Source organism: Lepus europaeus, chromosome 14 (assembly GCF_033115175.1).
Source record: "Lepus europaeus isolate LE1 chromosome 14, mLepTim1.pri, whole genome shotgun sequence".
Classification (NCBI taxonomy): domain Eukaryota; kingdom Metazoa; phylum Chordata; class Mammalia; order Lagomorpha; family Leporidae; genus Lepus; species Lepus europaeus.
The window spans coordinates 53698979-53719915 of record NC_084840.1 but is presented as its reverse complement, the minus strand read 5'-3'; the positions used below and the strand labels follow the sequence as shown (position 1 = coordinate 53719915).

The 20937-nt window shown below is 36.3% G+C and overlaps 1 protein-coding gene and 1 non-coding gene across 7 annotated transcripts in view; one reads left to right on the top strand and one right to left on the bottom strand.

Annotated features, from left to right (window-relative positions):
- ARID4B (AT-rich interaction domain 4B) overlaps nucleotides 1-20937 on the top strand; it is a 148963-nt gene that overhangs the window by 88346 nt on the left and 39680 nt on the right. For 4 of the 6 annotated variants that reach the window (XR_009867931.1, XM_062210638.1, XM_062210637.1 and 1 more), the window contains exons 10-17: nucleotides 1948-2024; nucleotides 3939-4093; nucleotides 7429-7501; nucleotides 9875-9969; nucleotides 11310-11407; nucleotides 13543-13786; nucleotides 14127-14299; nucleotides 19344-19607. Coding sequence is in view for 5 of the 6 variants with exons in the window: in XM_062210638.1 (XP_062066622.1) it covers nucleotides 1948-2024; nucleotides 3939-4093; nucleotides 7429-7501; nucleotides 9875-9969; nucleotides 11310-11407; nucleotides 13543-13786; nucleotides 14127-14299; nucleotides 19344-19607 (1179 nt within the window). In the remaining variant the exon portion in view is untranslated. The remainder of the gene's footprint in view (nucleotides 1-1947; nucleotides 2025-3938; nucleotides 4094-7428; nucleotides 7502-9874; nucleotides 9970-11309; nucleotides 11408-13542; nucleotides 13787-14126; nucleotides 14300-19343; nucleotides 19608-20937) is intronic. The other 2 variants (XM_062210639.1, XM_062210640.1) reach the window with 2 other exon arrangements.
- On the bottom strand, nucleotides 10312-10418 carry LOC133774026 (U6 spliceosomal RNA). Its single transcript, XR_009868007.1, has one exon. It is a non-coding gene; the product is annotated as a U6 spliceosomal RNA (small nuclear RNA).

The following is a 20937-nucleotide window of genomic DNA, read 5'->3' as shown; positions in this document are numbered from 1 at the left end:
CATTTATACAGTAAATCAGTTTTCAAGATGTACCTTACAGCATGGCAGTTGTAGTTGTTTATATTGTACTTTGTATTTGAAATTTGCCAAGCAAGTCTATCTTAAACATTCTTATTCCTTCTCCTCCAAAGAGTAACTATGTTAGGTGATGGATGTGTTAGTTAACTTGATTATAATAATAATTTCACAATGTGTTTGTAAATCATCATCACACCTTAAATATATGTAATTTTGTCAGTTGTATGTTGATAAAGCTGCAAAAATGGCTTATGTAACTTGTAGATTTGTGATCATAGTGTATTTATATTTTTAAAGTCTTTCAAAGACTCATAATGAAATATAAATGAAATTATGTAATGTGAGGGATTTCCTTCAGTGGTCCAATTAGGGTTGGAGGAAGTAGGTAGGAACATAATTGAAACAGTAATTATCAGTTAATGATTATTGTAGTATGGTGATAGATACATGGGGGTTCATTGCACAATTCTGTTTTTGTGTGTATTTAAAAATTTCTAAAGAAGTTTAAAAATGGCAGGCTAAAAAACATAATTGGAATAGTTTTTAGGCTTTTGTGGGATGAATGAAACAAACCAAGTGCATAAAATTTAATGATTTATTAGTTCAAAATAGGAAATTCCTGTGATACTTATGTTACAACGTGATCTAGTTGTTTGCATCTGATCTTTTTTATTGTTGGAGAATTCCATGAAAGGCCTCAAATTGCATTTAAAAAAAATTTTTTTTTTTAAATTTTTGACAGGCAGAGTGGATAGTGAGAGAGAGAGAGACAGAGAGAAAGGTCTTCCTTTTGCCATTGGTTCACCCTCCAATGGCTGCCGTGGCCGGCGCGCTGCGGCTGGCGCACCACGCTGATCCGAAGGCAGGAGCCAGGTGCTTCTCCTGGTCTCCCATGGGGTGCAGGGCACAAACACTTGGGCCATCCTCCACTGCACTCCCTGGCCACAGCAGAGAGCTGGCCTGGAAGAGGGGCAACTGGGACAGAATCCGGCACCCCGACCGGGACTAGAACCTGGTGTGCCGGTGCCGCAAGATGGAGGATTAGCCTATGGAGCCGCGGCGCCGGCCTCAAATTGCATTTTATATCATTGCTACAATCCAACAATCTATTGTAAGAAAAATTATTATAAGAACATTTTTGACATAAATCTCTTCCAAGTCTTACACTAAATAATTTCTTACTCTTACTATTTGACTTGTTCTTTATTGGATTCATAATTCTCCCATCTACGTATTTCATTTATTATTATATTGCTATAAGTAATTTTCATTATTCTATTTGGGCAAAGGATTCTTTGATATTTGAAAAGAAGATTCTTTTTTTTTTGTTTGTTTTTTGTTTTTTTGTTTTTTTTTTTCGACAGGCAGAGTGGATAGTGAGAGAGAAACAGAGAGAAAGGTCTTCCTTTTTGCCGTTGGTTCACCCTCCAATGGCTGCTGTGGCCGGCGCATTGCGCTGATCCGAAGCCAGGAGCCAGGTGCTTCTCCTGGTCTCCAGTGCGGGTGCAGGGCCCAAGCACTTGGGCCATCCTCCACTGCCTTCCCGGGCCATAGCAGAGAGCTGGCCTGGAAGAGGGGCAACCGGGATATAATCTGGCGCCCTAACTGGGACTAGAACCCGGTGTGCCGGCGCGTAAGGCGGAGGATTAGCCTGTTAAGCCACGGCGCCGGCCGAAAAGAGGATTCTTTAATATTTGAGAACACTTTGGTGTTTATAAAACATGTTAACTTGGGATCATCCTGTGGTTGATTCTGTATTTTATCTTCTTGCCCATCATAATATTTGCAATTTGCAGCCCTGTTTGTGATAGCTTATATTGCAAATGTCAATATGTCTATATTTTCAGTGTCTTCTTGAGCTTTGTAATTGACAAGACTCTGTATTAATCTGTCATATTGTTTTTCCTTTATAATTAAAAAATAATATAGTACTTCAGTTCCAAGAAAAGATGTCCATGAAATTACAAGTGACACCGCACCAAAGCCTGATGCTATATTAAAACAAGGTAAGGATAATCTTAGAATAAATCACAAGTAATTTAAAAATGTTTATGTGTTTTGAAGGCTAAAGTTTCTTTTCCTCTTAAGAAAAGCATTTTTTTAAAGTTAATTGTTTGGGGCAGGCATTTAGTCTAGCAAGAAAGGTGATAGTTAAGACAACTACATCCCGCATGGGATGTACCTGGGAAAGTCTACCTTTAAAGTTATACAAGGGGGCTTCAAAAATTTATGGAAAAATTGAATTTAAAGATAATGTGTGGAGGCCAGCATTGTTGTGCAGTGAGTTAATCAACTGTTTGCCCTGCTGACATCCCATTTTAGAGCACCCATTCAAATCCTGACTGTTCTGTTTCCTATCCAGCTCCTTGCTAATGTGCCTCGGAAAGCAGCATATGCTGGCTCAAGTGCGTGACCCCCTGCCACCCTAATGGGAGGCTAGAATAGAGTTCTGGGCTTCTCTTACAGGCATTTGGGGAATGAACTAGTGGATGTAAGATCTCTCGATCTCTGGATCTCTTGATTTCTCTATCTCTGTGTGTGTGTGTGTGTGTGTTTGTGTCTGTTTCTGTGTGTCCGTGTGTCTGTGTGTCCCACCAGTTGCTCTGCCTTTCAAATAAATAAGTGGATCTTAAAAAAAGTGAGACTGGGCCGGCGCCATGGCTCTCTTGGTTAATCCTCCGCCTGCGGCGCTGGCATCCCATAGGGGTGCCAGGTTCTAGTCCCTGTTGCTCCTCTTCCAGTCCAGCTCTCTGCTGTGGCCCAGGAGGGCAGTGGCGCATGGCCCAAGTGTTTGGTCTCCTGCACCTGCATGGGAGACCTGGAAGAGGCACCTGGCCTCTGGCTTCGGATTGGTGCAGCGCCGGCCATAGACGGCCATTTGGGGAGTGAACCAACGGAAGGAAGACCTTCCTCTCTGTCTCTCTCTCTCTCACTGTCTATATCTCTACCTGTTTAAAAAAAAAAAAAGACTGAATTTCCATGAACTTTTTGAGGCCCCCTTTTATTTGACTCCATATGTAACTTATACTCTTAGAAACCAGGTGTGTCTTGTTGTACTGGCTTTCTTTGTCTTTTCTAGTCTAATATAGAAAATGGGGAAGCAACTGTATCATCAATTATTAGTATAATCTGGCTTTTGCTTAATAAAATATTAATTACCTGAGCTGGTATATGAAGGAGGCAAAGTAATTTTGATTTGACTGAACAAGTGAATGAATGACTCTAACCAAAAGTCTAATAGTTTTATTTGATTGAGGAATATGCTATAATTGCATTTGTTACTTGTTTTTTTGCCATTTTAAATAACTGTTTACTTTCTCTTCATTGAATCCAACAATATACTATGTAGATTGCCTCAAAAGCATAGAAATGTTTAGGGTTTATATTTGTGTATTGTAAAATGAGAATAATTGTGTCTCGCTAGTTTTAGTTTAAGCTAATAAACCTAGTTTTAATTTAGACTTACCTAGACATGTGGAGATCATAGTTATAGTCAGTTTCCAGGTTATTGTATGTTTATTGTAGTGATTGTGTTTGTTACACAATACTGTTAAATAATTGTTGGAAAAATAATGATAGTTTTTCTGTGTTATATTTGTTTTTACTAGACAAGCTTAATTTCTGTTAAAAGAAGAAAAGTATAGTTTTCCTCTTGCATTTGTTTGAACCTAAGTAACATTTCAATGATACCAGTTTTACTTTCTGTAAAATTGCATAGGACTCACAGGACTAACTGAATTGCTTCATGAAAAAGCACTTTAGCAAAAAAGAGGGAAAAAAGGGAGGAAAAGCATTTAGTATAGCAATTAATTGAAAAGAATTAAATATCACTGATATTATTGCCTTATCTTATTTAATATTTTTAGATAAATCAGTTACCTTAATTTCTCTAGTTCATATAGTTTTTGATCCCTTTTCAGCCTTTGACCAGGCACTTGAATTTCACAAAAGTAAAACTATTCCTGCTAATTGGAAGACTGAGTTGAAAGAAGATAGCTCAAGCAGTGAAGCAGAGGAAGAAGAGGAGGAGGAAGATGATGAAAAAGAAAAGGAAGATAATAGTAGTGAAGAAGAGGTAAAAAAATCACTTGATACCTTTCAAAATTATAAATAACTGTTGGTTTTCCTTTGTAGATTAGAACTTGATGTAAAGTCATTAACATATAAATATTTTCAGTATTAGAGATATTTCATAATAAAATTGCATTTACAATACTCATTATAGTCAAGGAGTTTGCTTGCTTACCTTAAAATAGAAAATTTTAATTTATGAAATCAAAATTAATGTAAGTATAGTTATTCTAGCAAATTCAAAACTGTTTCTTAATCTTTCTGTACTTCGATTTATCAGATGATTAAGGAAGTACCCATTTAACAGTTAAACATGCTTTTCACCACTATTTTAACAGCTGTCACTTAATGAAATGTTTACACCTGCATATATACTGAAATGACAATAAAAGCATAAAATACATCTTCCACCTTGTATTGCAAGAAAAAACAGGGAGAATTAGTATCTTTAATTCTAAGAATCTTAAAACATTTTATCTAATAGAGGTGGATAGATTTATTTATATCATAAATATCTTTGAATTTGTATGGATGAAGGAACTAAACTTTTAGCTTTTATTGTAACTGCTCTAGCAATGACAAGCTGTCTTTAATGGTTTCCTGAACAACTTCATAAAAATTATTGAGTTATTTCTACTATGTTTGTGGAGTAAATTACATTCAACATGTTCAGGAAATTAAGGTAATTTGTTGTCCATGTATAATATTTTAGGTAAGTTATGAAATTCTGCCATTTATAGTAAGCTGTTAATGAAATAAGATTGTTTTAGAAATTATATTTTAGTGATCTATATTTACAATGATGCAAAGATCTCCCTGCTTTGATCTCTTTTCTGAGTGGTTTCTATTTAAAATGCTAAAATGAGCAACCAATCCTTTGTATAAAATCTCCTGAGTGACTTTTCATCACTGTAAAACTCAAAATGTCAACAGAGAAGCTCCTTTATGTCCAGCCCCTGCCTCTTTTTCCTCATTGGTTCTCTTGTTATACTGTCCCCCTTTTGAACTTTATACTGTAGTAATACCATCTTACTGACTTGCTGCTCTTCAGCGTTTGCACATACCATTACCTCTGCCTGCACTTCCCTTCCCTTTCCTTCCCTCTCATCTTTCAGTGAGCCTCATAACAGTCCTGTTCCGTTTCCAGAACCTCACTTACATACCAAGGGAAACATCTGTGAACCGTCACTCCATTTGTTAGTCTAAAATAGTACTGTGCCAAAAATATGTATATATATTTTTCATTTATTTCTGCATATTTATGTATTTTTATTTTCTATTTTTTCCTCCCCCACTGATTTATAAACTCCCTAAAGTTAAGGACCATTTTTTAAAAATTAATTTATTAGAGAGAGAGAGAATGATATGTTTCATCCACATGACTGCAATGACCAGCAGTGGGCCAGGTGAAAGCCAAGAGCCAGGAGCTTCTTTTAGGTCTTCCAAATGGGTGCTAGGGGCCCAAACACTTGACCCATCTTCCACTGCTTTTCCCAGGCCATTAGCAGGTGGCTGAATTGGAAGTGGAGCAGCTGGAACACAAACCCGTGCCCATATGGAATCTTGGTGTTACAGGCAGCGACTTCATCCGCTGAGCCAAAACACCGCCCCCAAAGGACCATACCTTGTAATCCTCTCATGTTGTCTTAGTATGTAACATTTAAGAGATAATCAATAAATGTTAGTTACAAAAACTTTACCTGTTTAGTGTGTTATAGGTATTTTTTTATAAGTGAATCTGATCTCCACTTGAAACATTTTCTTGAATAAAACTCAAATATAATATGAGGGAGATATTTAAGTCTAGAAAATAGGTTTCCTTATATTTGTATCTGACTACCTTACCAAACTCTGACATACATGGACTATGTTTATATATATATTTATAGACTTATATGGTAGAAACAGAAAGGTACATACAGAGAACTCCCATTGCTGGTTCGTTTCCTAAATGTTGGCAGCAGCCAGGCGTGGGCCAGGCTGAAACTGGGAGCCAGGAACTCAGTCCAGAACTCCCACTTGGGTGGCAAGGAACCAACTATTTGAACTCATCTGCTGCTTCCCAGAGTATCCATTAGTAGGAAAATGAAAATGAGAGTGAAACCAGTGTTCAAACCCAGGGGCTCCAGTATGGGTTATAGGCATCCCAATCATTGTCTTAACAACTAGGCCAAATATCTGCCCTTGAACTGTGTTTAAATTGAAATATATAGGATATATCATAAGCAAATTAATTGTTGTCATTAATTTTTCTCTGCCCAACTAGCAAACCTAATAGTTTATCCAAGTGTCATTTTAAAATTTGCCTTCTTTGGTTGTCCTGGCTTTTGAAATAACAAGACCATTCTAACTAGAGCACTAATATTAAGCACACAATTTTCCAAATTAAAAAGTAATATATTTAGATTCATTTAGAATTTTCAGTTGAACATCCCTCTTACTATTAGAAATATGTGTGTTTCAAGTAGAGTAACTGTAAAGCCTAGTTGTATATTTTCAATGCAGTTTTTTTTTTCCTGCAGTTACTCCTAATCATGATCTTTAATGTCAGGCTCCATAGCTTATTTTTCTTTTTTTTGATTCAGCACCTAGCCTAGTGCCTCCACTTTCAGGTGCTCATTAAATGTTTGTTGAATGGATGAAAGTCATTGAATTGGTGAGTTCTTCAATCTTACCTACTACCCTGCTCCTTGCAGGTTGCTTCAGGACCAGCTCCCTACTGCCTCAGCCCTTGGCCACAGCAGCAAGAAGCTAGTCCCTCCCTTGTAATTGATAAATCGGGGAACTATTTTATTACTTGAAGATTTCCCTAAGTCTGAATCTTCAGGTATTGTAGATCAAGTTTGTTCCCCACTTTACTGATTATATAAGCTTGACGTGCTATACAGTGGGGCTGTATATAATGAAGAATACTTGTAGTTACAGCTAGTGGGACTTAAGCTTGTGTAGTTCCTTAAGGAACAATATTAGCTTTGATGTTAAACCCTGACCCAGTTTTCATATAAATGAGAGTAGGTCTTCTTGAGCCTCCCACCCTGATTTAATGAATGGTAAAACATTCATGGACAATTTTGCTAGTCTCTGGTTTTTTTTAATATGAGAATTTATATTTGGGAGTCCAATTACTGAGATGCCTTTTAGGAATATATTCCCCTATAAAGGATAGAATATCTAGACTTACCTCACTTTCAGCAGCTTAGTACTAAATAATTATTTGGTAAAACGTCTTTGAAATGTTTTAAAGAGTATTAGTCTTTACTATTGGCAGGAAATCTGCTTATATTGTTAACATGTTTAATTAAGAATTGTAATATTATTTTCTTCTGTGCTTAAAACTAGGAAGAAATAGAACCATTTCCAGAAGAAAGGGAGAATTTTCTTCAGCAGTTGTACAAATTTATGGAAGATAGAGGTGAGTGTTTTCTTCTTTATTAATGCTTATGTTGCAGGTTTCAATTGGATAAATAAGATTTTTAAAATAAGAATTATGTTTATTAAGCTTCATATCACCAGTAATTATGGCTAACTGTTAGACTGCTAGTTGAGAAATTTGACAGTATTTTAATAGATATTATAGCCATGGAAATATACATGCCCATCTAGCCACTTCCCCTACCCTTCCACGGGAATCCCAAAGTACTATTATATTAGCAAACCTATAGCAGAGTAGAAATCGTAGGGCCATTTTATTACAGCATACACAAGGGCTTTTAGTGCAAAAGTTTCTCCAGAATCTTAGTTTGATATACATAGTCCTGTGTGTATGAGAAAGTGATAATGCACATTGTACATGAGAGGATGGTAGGGTCTGGAAGGGTGGCACTACTCTTAAGATGGGCCTAAACTTTACCATATTTAGAGAGCCAGAAATAGAGAAAGAAATGTGGCAAGTTTCTAGGTAATCTCTTGGTCAGTTTATCTACCTAATGTTACTAGAGATTGAGGAAAAAAGAATTGGTGCTAACCTTTTTAATTTATAGTGATGACTTAGACCTTCAATAACTGTGATCCTGTTACTATGTTGCTTATCTTCTTGGTCGGAGTCTACTTTCTTGTTTCCTGGGAAGATGTTTGAAAAAGAGTGGGGAGAGGCAGAAAACTTTGTAGTGGGAAGGGAAAGACAAAATGATTAGTATTTGGAAGTGCCACAACACTCTAGGAATTAGTGTCTTCCAAATCCCTATTGTAATTTTGGTATGTAGAAGCTGGCCCTGTTAGTTCTCTTGTCTTCATCATTGACACCACAATATCTTTTCATTCTTTGATGTAAAATGTCTTTGATTCCTGTACCATTTTGTATATGAATGGAAGCTTGGCCTAAGAAGCATGCTATTTTTTAGGCTTTTGTATAAGATAAATGAAAAATTAAAGAAATGAAACTGATTATTAGATCTAATATTAGAGAAGAGGGATGAAATGTGATTGAGCCAAGCAAATTTTTTTTTGGAAAGGGCCATCCATAGATTGCATCTGTTATCTTCTCTACTAGGGTTTTTTTTTTTTTTTTTTTTTTTTTTTTTTTTTTTTGACAGAGCGGATAGTGAGAGAGAGAGACAGAGAGAAAGGTCTTCCTTTTTGCCATTGGTTCACCCTCCAATGGCTGCTGCGGCTGGCGCATCTCGCTGATCCGAAGGCAGGAGCCAGGTGCTTCTCCTGGTCTCCCATGCGGGTGCAGGGCCCAAGCACTTGGGCCATCCTCCCCTGCCTTCCCGGGCCACAGCAGAGAGCTGGCCTGGAAGAGGGGCAACCGGGATATAATCTGGCGCCCTAACCGGGACTAGAACCCGGTGTGCCAGCGCCGCAAGGCGGAGGATTAGCCTGTTAAGCCACAGCGCCGGCCAAGTTTTTTTTTGTTTTGTTTTGTTTTGTTTTTTAAGATTTATTTATTTATTTGAAAGAGTTACACAGAGAGAGAAGGAGAAGCAGAGAGAGAGAGAGGTCTTCCATCCGCTGGCTCACTCCCCAACTGGCTATAACGGCTGGAGCTGTGATAATCCAAAGCCACGAGCCAGGAGCTTCTTCTGGGACTCCCATGAGGGTGCTGGACTTGGGCCATCTTCCACTGCTTTCCCAAGCCATAGCAGAGAACTGGATCAGAATAATGAAATACAAAGAAAATATCATAAAACTAAGTTCCATTTTGAAGCAGTTGCTCATTAATTATCTCAACAGTTTCTGTATTTTTATCAAACCATATTAAAAGCTTTGTTTCGGCCGGTGCCACGGCTCACTAGGCTAATCCTCCGCCTGCGGTGCTGGCACCCCAGGTTCTAGTCCCGGTTGGAGTGCCGGATTCTGTCCCGGATGCTCCTCTTCTAGTACAGTTCTCTGTTGTGGCCTGGGAAGGCAGTGGAGAATGGCCCAAGTGCTTTGGCCCTTCACCCGCATGGAAGACCTGGAGGAAGCACCTGGCTCCTGGCTTCGGATCGACGCAGCACACCGGCCATAGTGGCCATTTGGGGTGTGAACCAATGGCAAAGGAAGACCTTTCTCTCTGTCTCTCTCTCTCTCACTGTCTAACTCTGCCTGTCCAAAAAAAAAAAAAAATTTTTTTTTTGTTTAAACTTTTTAATTTAGTATTTGTTATCTTTTTCATCAGAGAGTTGAAGGTAGGATTAGATCATATAAGGTAGGATATGTAGAAAATTTAAAAACATGACATAGGCTTTGGAATAGATATCATTTCTTTGATGAATAAGAGATTTTTTTCTCTTAGATATTGCATGATTTGTATTCACTAATATTATTTGAATCCTCTAAAAAAATTTTGTTTTTCCTCTAACAGGTACACCTATTAATAAACGACCTGTACTTGGATATCGAAATTTGAATCTCTTTAAATTATTCAGACTTGTACACAAACTTGGAGGATTTGACAATGTAAGTATAGTCATAAGTGAAACATCTTTTTTATTAGGTATGTTTTCTCAAGCATCTACCATCTCTAAATTATTGTCTATTAATAAGAATGTAAGAAGATAAGGAAAATAAAACAGAATTTAGAAAGGTAGCACTAGTCTACATGGATAACATTTAAATTTTTAGTTATTTTTTAAAAACAAGCTTTCTTACTAACTGTTCAATGTGTTGGGCATATAAAACTATGTATATTTGAATCACAGCATTACAGTACTGGTGGGAATTCTTTTCGCTTTTTAAAATTTATAATGAATGAAACAAAAAATATCTTCTTGGTTTCTTACCTCTCTTTGAACTTTTTTTTTTTATATGGAATGCTTCACGAATTTGCATGTCATCCTTGTGCAGGGGCCGTGCTAATCTTCTCTGTATCGTTCCAATTTTAGTATATGTGCTGCAGAAGCGAGCACCTCTCTTTGAACTTGAGATTGACCGCCTTCTGTTGCGTCTTAGGTTTAAGAGTAGGATCTCTGAAGACATCCTTTTGACCTCAGTTTTGAACAAGAGAATATCCATGTGGGCCTGAGGTGATTGTAGTTATAAACCTTCACAGAAAACTTGATCTTTGACCTCTTGGCAGTTTTCTTCTTGCCCATGGCAACTGTCACTTTACAGGGTTAGTGGTAAATCCCAGCCACCAGAGTGTGGATATACGCACAATCTGAGATGCCATCATCAGTGTTTATGATGACTACTTTGCATCCCAAAAGGTCTGGCCAGAACCAGCACCACTTTTCCCAGTTTCATGAACTTGTCCATTTCGACTCCTACCACTGAGGCCTGTGTCTCTTTTTTACTAGACTCTGTGTTTATGTTCTTATGTTTATTTTCTTAATCCTTTTCACAATGCCTGACAGAGACAGAAAATTAATTTAAGGTTGCTGTGATGTGTATGGATACTGCTTTAATACCTTCAATGGAGCTACTTTGATTTATTAGCATTTAAGTTTTATAGGAAATAATATATCATTAAAAAACTTTTATCTCTTAGAAATTTTGATTTAGGAACCTGGGTGGTTTCATACTTATTATAATTAGTTTATTTAAAAGTCAGTTAGCCTAATATTTCAATATTTGTTATTTCTGAGGTTGGAATAGTAAAAATTTTTGGTATAAACCAAATTCAGAATGCATCAAGTTTGGTATTTTCTTTGAGACTTGAACCACACACACACTTATATAAATGTATTATCTATCAAAATCTTATTACTTTTTCATTTTTTTGCACTTGAGCTTAACTGAAAGGCTGAGAAGTGATCCACTTTTTAATTTGGGAAGTTTCATTTCATTTTGTCCATTAGATTGAAAGTGGAGCTGTTTGGAAACAAGTCTATCAAGATCTTGGGATCCCTGTCTTAAATTCAGCTGCAGGATACAATGTTAAATGTGCTTATAAAAAGTAAGTGTACTTTATATGGCTATTAACAGTATTTTATCAAGAAAACAGAATAGAACTTACCATATAACTGAGGCTGATTATTTCTTTGAAAAAAAATCAGAAAACTTTGCTAATACTTTTTGATAGCATTTTCTGGACAGTATGCTATGAATATTAAAATATATGGGAATTTCAAAGTAGAAAGGATTTGTGGCCAAGTACATTTATAAAATACTTAATAGAGGTTTAAAAGTGGATATATTTGGGGTGAGCATGTGGTGTAGCAGTTGACACCATTTGGGACACATGCTTTGCATATTGGAGTACCTGGGTTTGAAAAATACAGTCTCTGCTTCTAATTTTAGCTTCCTGCTGATTTGCCCTTTAAGGTAGCAGGTGATAGCTCAAGTACTTGGGTTCCTGCCACCATGTGGGAGACCCAGATTGAGTTCCAGGCTCATGGATTCTGGCTGTTGTAGGCATTTGGGATATGAAACAGTGATGAAGATCTTCTAATTCATTAATTAATTTTTTCAAAAACTGATGTTCCAACACAACTGGAAACCATTATACTTAGTGAAATAAGCCAGTCCCAAAAAGACAGATACTATATGTTTTTCCCTGATCTGAGGTATACTAATTGGGTACCTAAAATGTAATGTATTGGAGTGTAATGGACATTGTGAGATTTGATGATAGTTTACAGCCTTTGTCTCTTCCTTTGAGGAGCAGTGTTGTTTTTCTTCACACTATTTATTGAACTCTTTTACTTAGTGCACAGTTAACCTTGCCATCATTAAGTAAACTGAAAATAGATCTTTGTAAAAAATTAGAATAAAAATGGGAGAGCGAGGAGGAAGAAGGTTTGGAGCATGGGTGGGAAGGAAGGTAGAGTGGGAACCATCGCTATGTTTCTAAATCTGTATATATGAAATATATGAAACTTGTATAACAAATAAAATTTTAAAAAAGAGCTAATGTTCCAGATTCAACGAAATCTGGGTATGAATCTGATTCTGCCCATTCTTAGCTATTTATGCCCTTGGATCACTTATTTGTTCTCCTAAGCCCCAGTTTCCTCATTTGTAAAATTGAATAATGCTACTTGACTTAGGGGATTATTCTAATGATTAAAGAAGATGTGCTAAAGGACCCAATGCCTCACACATGAAAATCCTTGAGAAATAGATTTTTTTTTTTTTTTTTGACAGGCAGAGTTAGAAGTGAGAGAGAGAGAGACAGAGAGAAAGGTCTTCCTTCCGTTGGTTTGCCCCTCAAATGGCCGCTATGGCCGGTGCGCTGCGCTGATCCGAAGCCAGGAGCCAGGTGCTTCCTCCTGGTCTCCCATGCGGGTGCAGGGCCCAAGCACTTGGGCCATCCTCCACTGCCTTCCCAGGCCATAGCAGAGAGCTGGCCTGGAAGAGGGGCAACCGGGATAGAATCCGGTGCCCCGACCGGGACTAGAACCCGGTGTGCCGGCGCCACAAGGCGGAGGATTATCCTGTTAAGCCACGGCGCCGGCCCCCGACAAATAGATTCTATATAAAAAAGAAAAAGAAAACAAATAGACCCTACGTGTATTACTAATACTTTGAATAGCTGCTATTTTTACTGTTTTTATATTTAATATTATTGCTATCTTCACGCTGCACAAATTCTTTTAATGAATTTTTTGGAAAAATTTTTCCATGTTTTTTAATTAATTTACTAATTAATTTTTTGACAGGCAGAGTTAGACAGTGAGAGAGAGACAGAGACAAAGGTCTTCCTTCCGTTGGTTCACCCCCCAAATGGCCACTACAGCCAGTGCTGCGCTGATCCGAAGCCAGGAGCCAGGTGCTTCCTCCTGGTCTCCTATGCTGGTGCAGGGTCCAAGGACTTGGGCCATCCTGGATCCACTGCCTTCCCGGGCCATAGCAGAGGGCTGGACTGGAAGAGGGGCAACCGGGACAGAATCTGGCGCCCCAGGTGGGACTAGAACCCGGGGTGCCGGCACCGCAGGCCGAGGATTAGCCAAGTGAGCCATGGCGCCGGCCAAAATTTTCTATTTGTAATAGAATGCTAATATGACTAGCTATTTGAAATCTTAAAACAAATGAATATACCTTTTAGATTAAAATATTTCCACCAAATATAATTTTTCTTTATGTTTCCAGATACTTATATGGTTTTGAGGAGTATTGTAGATCAGCAAATATTGAATTTCAGATGGCATTGCCAGAGAAAGTTATGAACAAGCCATGTAAGGAGTGTGAAAATGTAAAAGAAATAAAAATTAAGGAAGAAAATGAAACTGAGGTCAAAGAAATAAAGGTTGAAGAGGAGAGGAATATAATATCAAAAGAAGAAAAGCCAAATGAGGAGGAAATTGAAAGAAAGGAAAATATTAAACCCTCTCTGGTAAATCAGTTATTGTTACTTGTCCTTTGCCTTCTTTAATATACCTGCTGCATCCTCTATAAATTTCCTCAATTTAATTCATTGTATGATGTTACAGTTTTTATTTGTATATTTTCTTCATTAAGGGCTACATTTGTATAATTTTGATTATAGTATCCTCTTAAAATGGCTGTTAGATATTTTTGTCTTATGTTTTATGAATGGCATAAGTTTCTTAAAAGTAAAACTGTCAATTCAATATTAGTATTTGTTGATACCTCCTCTTGGTAAACAATCAAGATCATGGATTTAGGTTAAACATTTTTACTTGGTTGCTTTAACTCCTTTGATCTTTTTCTAGGGAAGTAAAAAGAATTTATTAGAATCTATACCTACACAGTCTGATCAGGAAAAAGAAGTTAACATAAAAAAATCAGAAGAAAATGAAAATTTGGAAGATAATGATGATACAACTAGGGTAGCTGAATCCCTCAGCATAAAGGTAGAAGCTGAAGAAGAAAAAGCAAAATCTGGGTAAGAAATTTGTTTTTGGTTACATTGCATTTTGATTAGCTGATTTTTTTATATCTTGTTCTTTATATGTATGTATGTATGAATCTAAATCTGATGACAAAATACATAGTGCTGTGCATTTTTTAAATAAATGCCTCCTTCAGAGACCCTACCGATATAAATTTTTAGAGAAAGATCATGTTTTTGATCCATTCTTGCTCTCATCATTGAAATTCATACAATTTTTAGCTCAATAAAAGTACTTTTTATTGAATTAAGTTTTGCTCAGTGACCAGATAATATGGATTTGGAAAGATGTCCTTTTCTAAAGTTTTGTAGATGGTATGTTGGTTATACATTCTAAGAGTTGTGTTTATTTATTAAGCAAAATGTAATATGGAAAAATACTAATTGGTTTCTTAAATGCCAAGATTGCTTATTTACGTTTATGTGATAGTAACATTATTTGTTTTGGTCACTTTGGAATGATGAATTATTTAGCAATGTAATTGATACATTTCCAGTGGACCCTTGGATTTCATAGGTAACGTTTGGAGTTTAATCTTATTTCTGAGGTTTAAAAAACATAAAAATCTCTTGTTAAATGCTCATTTAAATAAGAATGACCAATTTTTTTTAATCATTTTAGTAGTTTTCTGAGATTTGGCCATAACATGCAAACAGGGAAGATAAAAGAATCTGGGCTTAGATGAAAATAACAACTTTTTATTATATTTTATTATATCTCTTTGTGTATAAATATATACTTAAAGTACACTTGCCTACTATTGGAGACTATCTCAACAATTAGGAAACTATGTAAAGATTCAGTTTTTTCCTAAAATCCCTTGATGGTTGTGAGTTCTTTTGAGATTTTATTGGCAGCCTGCAGAAAAATACGAAAGAAAAAGCTACTGGGCTTAGATGAATATAGTAAAAGTATTTATTATACTTTGTTGTATTTATTTGTGTGTAAATATGTATTTGCAGTATTCCTTCCTCCTACTGGAAACTATTTCAACTGGTAATAAAGTTAGTAAGGGTTTAGCTTTTTGCCTAAAAATCTGATACTTAGATCTGCTGATGTTTCTCAAGTATCTGCTCTTTGCAGGGCACTGTGAGGACTCTATATATTTTGTTACTAATAATTGCCGTAATTGTTCAGGTTGGAACTTTGGCTTAAATTATTCTTTTAGGTTTTTATAGATCCTTTAACTTCACATACATAACTTTTTATGTATTGTAGATATTTGTAAATACAGTCATACATCACATAGCAATGTTTTGATTAGGGATGGACTACATATGACAGTGGTCCCATATGATTACAGTATAGCCTAAGTGTGTAGTACACAATACCATCTAGGCTTGCATAAGAGCATTCTGTCATGTTCATAAAACAGCAAAATTGCCAAATAACACATTTCTAAGAATATATCTCCATTATTAAACAAGGTAACTTCCCTGATTTGTAGATGTTCTTGAACAGCATTATATGTTGAGAACATTGTTAGATTCCTAAAACTACTAACAATCTCCATATATATGCTGATGAGTCGCATAACAGTAGGATCTTTTCTGAGAAATGTGCTATTAGGCTATTTCATTATTGTGTGAACATCATAGAATGTCCTTACACAAACTAAGGTGACTGTGTTGTTGCTAATCTGATAACCAAGAGGGCTACCTACCAATTGACTAATGGGCCAGTAGTATATACAGCTTGAATACACTGGACAAAGAGATGATTCACATCCAGGGTGGGTTGGAGTGGAATAGCAAGAGATTTCATCAAGTTCTCAGAATGGTTCACAAATTAAAACTTGTGAATTGTTTATTTCTGGAATTTACCACTTAATATTTGTGGAGCACCATTGACTGTGGGAAATTAGAATTGAAGGAAACAAAACTGCAGATAAAGAGGTAGCACTGTAATTGACTTGTAAATGTAATAAGGAATTTTATAATTACAAGGAATTAATATGTAGGTTTTTTTCTAGTATATAAACTTTCTCTAAGTAATTGTCTGCTACTAAGAATTTTCATTGTGCTTTCTCCATAGTTCAGGTATGGGAAATTAAAAGAAGTTAATACATAAAATGCCTGATTCAGTGTTGGACCCATAATGGGTTCTTAGTAAACTGTACGTGTTTTAAAATTTTTGTTTCATGGTAAGGACCATAACATCAAACTGGGAAGATTTGGTATTTCTTTGTAAATTTAGATAAAAAATCCTTTCCTGATATATTTGGTTTCCCAAAATGTTCTCTAAAAGACAGCTAACTTAAATACATATATGTGTTTATGTATGTATATATGTGCAGGTATGAAATATATGTATCAATTTAGTTTTTAATCTGTATGTTGGTTGCATTTTATTCTTTCAGAGGATATCTTTCTTGGCATTCTATGTTCCATCTCTTTTAGCACATTACCTATTGCTGTTGACTTTTTAGAAAGAGGAGAAATATAGGGTAGTTTTTCTTGGCTTATTGCTAGTAATTATTTTTTTTTCTTTTCTTTATACTTCAGTGTATTATTTAAGTGAATTTCATTTGGTTTGTGTCTGAGGTTGACAATTCATACAAAATTTTTATTTTTGATTGCTTTGTTTTATAAACACAAAGTATTAGGTTTTTATGCTAGATTGAATGGAAATTTGTTGGCTACAACTTTTAAAGTATGATTTCACTTGTTTTATTGCCATGTAGCAGATATATTCTGTATATTATAATGTAATCTTAAGACTTAAAAAATTAGTATTTGTTAAAAGTTTTTCTTTAATATCTATTTAAGATTATTAGTGCATTTCTAGTAATTTATTATGATATTGTCTCACATTATAGCTGATTTAATTTGGGTGTTTTTAAGGATTATTTGAGAAGCCTGAGTGTGGGGATTTGGGCTATAGGGAGAGAAAGCATGCCTCCATATGCTGTTTCACTCTCCAAAAGCCCCCAGTGGTGGGGCTGGATCAGGCCACAGTCAGAGGCTGGGAACTCTATCCAGGTCCCCCAACCACTTGAGCAATCACCTGCTGCCTCCTGCGTTGCACATCAGGAATGGAACTGGGACTTGAATGTAGGCACTCTGATAAGGGTGTTCTAACCAGTGACTTAACTCTTAAGGCAAACATTTGCCCCAGGTTTAAATACTTTTTCATTTGACTATGACTAGGTCTTGGGACAAAAGAATTAAAAGTGTTATAGTGCTTCTTATATCACTATTTTTGTTGCCTGTATTAGGAATGCTAAAGTATGTTATCACTACAACAGATTGCATGTAGGAGTGTAAAATAGATTATCAGTGGAGGAAGGCTTTTTATAGAAATAGTATATCCATTAATTGTATAGCTTATTAATTAGTTTGTGGTTCTGTTTTATGTTGTTTATTCACATGTCAGCTGTAACATGATAGGTTTTTTTGAGAGAAAACTGTTATAATAAATACAGACCTACTGTAGAGCAAAGGAAAACTGACTGTGTGGTCTTGGATTCCATATTGGGATTTGCAAATTTTTATAAATCAAGTGATTAGAAAGATTTATAATAGGAGATTTTCTCCAACTTGTTTAATATAGATTTGTACCTAGTATAAAAATAATACAAATGTGGCCGGCGCCGTGGCTTAACAGGCTAATCCTCCGCCTTGCGGCGCCGGCACACCAGGTTCTAGTCCCAGTCGGGGCACCGGATTCTATCCCGGTTGCCCCTCTTCCAGGCCAGCTCTCTGCTGTGGCCCGGGAAGGCAGGGGAGGATGGCCCAAGTGCTTGGGCCCTGCACCCCACGGGAGACCAGGAGAAGCACCTGGCTCCTGGCTTCGGATCAGCACGAAACGCCGGCCGCAGCGGCCATTGGAGGGTGAACCAATGGCAAAAAGGAAGACTTTTCTCTCTGTCTCTCTCACTATCCACTCTGCCTGTCCAAAAAAAAAAAAAAAAGGTTCAATATTAGAAAACAAAAACACATGATGTTGAGAAGATCAAAATAATTAAAATGTTCCTTCTAGGATACTTTGGCTTTTCAGTTTCATATATTTGGAATTGGCATCTCATATACTCATTTAGTACATTAAGGTTTGGAATTTTTGGGAAAAACCATGCAGTAAATGTGTAAAAAAGAAAACAAAAATTGTGGTGAAGTTTAGCAGGATAGGAAAAAACAAACTTTATGTGCTGTTTATGTACCATTAACAGAATATTCTTTTGCAAATTAAAACAATATTTTATTTAATGTAACATTTGAAAATTTATTTGGAGTATGTTTTAGAGCTATTAAGAGTACACATCTGTTAGTAAAAATTTTTATTTCAAACATCCTGAAGCTAAAATTATTATTTATTTTGTTTTACTTTTTAAAGATTATTTATTTTAAAGAGTTTTAGAGAGAGGGAAGGAGTGGGTAGAAATTCTATTCAATGGTTTACTACCCAAATGGCTGCAATAACCGAGGCCAGATAAGAGCCAGGAGCTTTCTCCAGTTCTCCCACATGGGTGCAGTGCCCCAAGTACTCTGGCCCTCTTCTGCTGCTTTTTCAGGCACATTAGTAGGGAGCTGGATTGGAAGTAGAACAGCTGGGACATGAACCGGTGCCTATATGGGATGCCAGCATAATGGTTGTGGTTTTACCCACTACCCACAATACCAACCCAGCTAGAATTATTTGAAAGAAAAATAATTTTAGTTAGAAAGTGTAATGAAGTATAATGAATTTTTTGTCAACAGAGATGTAAAACACTTTTAAAAATAAAACAGAAAATTGTTACAGTCGACCAAACTAGTTTCTTGCTATTCAACACAACATCGATTCTTCTGACTATTGGAAATTTTCTTTTAATGCATGTATTTCTAATCTTCATTTTCTCTAAATGTATCTTTCTATAACCCAGGTCATCTCACAGTTTTAGTTTTTTTTATTAAATTGAAACTCAGAGAATTTCTTACACATGGAATCTGCTGTTCCTGGAACAATCACAGCCACCATTTTTATCAGTATATGTGGTTTGGAACTGAAAAACTTATGAAGTGTTTTTTATTAACTCTGCGATTTTTTAAACCTTTCAAGAGATGAAACGAACAAAGAGGAAGATGAAGATGATGAAGAAGTAGAAGAGGAGGAGGAGGAGGAGGAGGAGGAGGAAGAAGAGGATGAAGATGATGATGTCAACAATGAGGAAGAGGAGTTCGAATGCTATCCACCAGGCATGAAAGTCCAAGTGCGGTATGGACGAGGGAAAAATCAAAAAATGTATGAAGCTAGTATTAAAGATTCTGATGTCGAAGGTGGAGAGGTCCTTTACTTGGTGCATTACTGCGGATGGAATGTGAGGTAACTTGAGTTTTAGCTAGTGATTATTACCTAAAAACACTTCTAAAATACTTTTCTATTTTAAAATTTACATAACAGATTATGGATTTGTTAATATTCTCATTGAGATCATAGTGCCATATAAAAATATGTAGCTTTTAGCATGTAAATACCTCACTTAGTGACTTCTACTTAATATTTTCAATACTTGAAGATATACTTTGTGTCTAGAAAACTGAAGTCTACATAGTTTATTTTTATGTAATATATGTAGATTCATAGAAAAACAGAATTGATGAAATGATAGCAAAATTATTTAAAAAGGTAAATAAAATTTGAGCTTCTTGACATATATAACCAGTTATCAGCTGGCCCCTCCCTCTCCTAGTTTAAACTACATTGCCACAGTAACCTCTTTGTATTCTTAAGTCATTTCTTTTCTTCAATGTAGACGAGGATTTAAAAGTTGGGATTTCTTAAGAAACTTCCACTACTTTGAGAAGGCGTTATCTTCTCATTAACAGCTACTGTATTTTACAGTCTTGTTCAGAGCTCTTAGAAATTTGTGTTTTCTAAACAATGTTGAAAATGTAAGCAAATTTGCCTGTCCAAAATGGAACATGCTTTGTGACTGCTGTTGACCTAGGGATCTGAGGCAAGATTGAGATTCAGTTTTTAGGCTATGGTAAATTCTTAAACTTTTTCTTAAGTGTTTTCTTTGGTTTGTCAAAAAAATTTTTGGACTTTAATTTTATCCAAAATTGGCAAGTCAGTTTTTTAATTTATTTATTTGTTTTTATGTAATGAGATGCAGAGAGAGAATTGTCTTCCATCCTCTTCCATTCATTCCCCAAATACCCACGAGAACAAGAACTGGTCCAGGCCACAGACAGGGTCCAGGAACTCCCTCTGGGTCTCCTAAGTGGGTGGCAGGGACCCACGTCATTGAGCCAATCATCTGCCTCCCAGGATGTCCATTGGAAGGCAGCTGATCAGAAGGGAAAGCAGGACTCTTATCCTGTGGTCACATCACCCTCCCCAGCAAGTCACTCTTGAGATCTGATCACTTAGTCATTTTTTTTAATTTATTTATTTTCAAAGTCAGAGTTACAGAGACTAGGATTGGGGAGAGAGAAAGAGAATAGCTTCCATCCACTGGTTTACTCCTCAGATGGCTATAATGGCCAGTGCTGGGCCAGTCAGGAGCCAGGAGCTTCAACCCAGTCTCCTATGTGGGTCGCAGGGACCCAGACACTTTGGCTATCTACTGCTTTTCACAGAGAATTAGTAGGGAGCTGGATCAGAAGTGAAACAGCCAGGGGCCAATGCTGTGGTGCAACTGGTTAAGCTG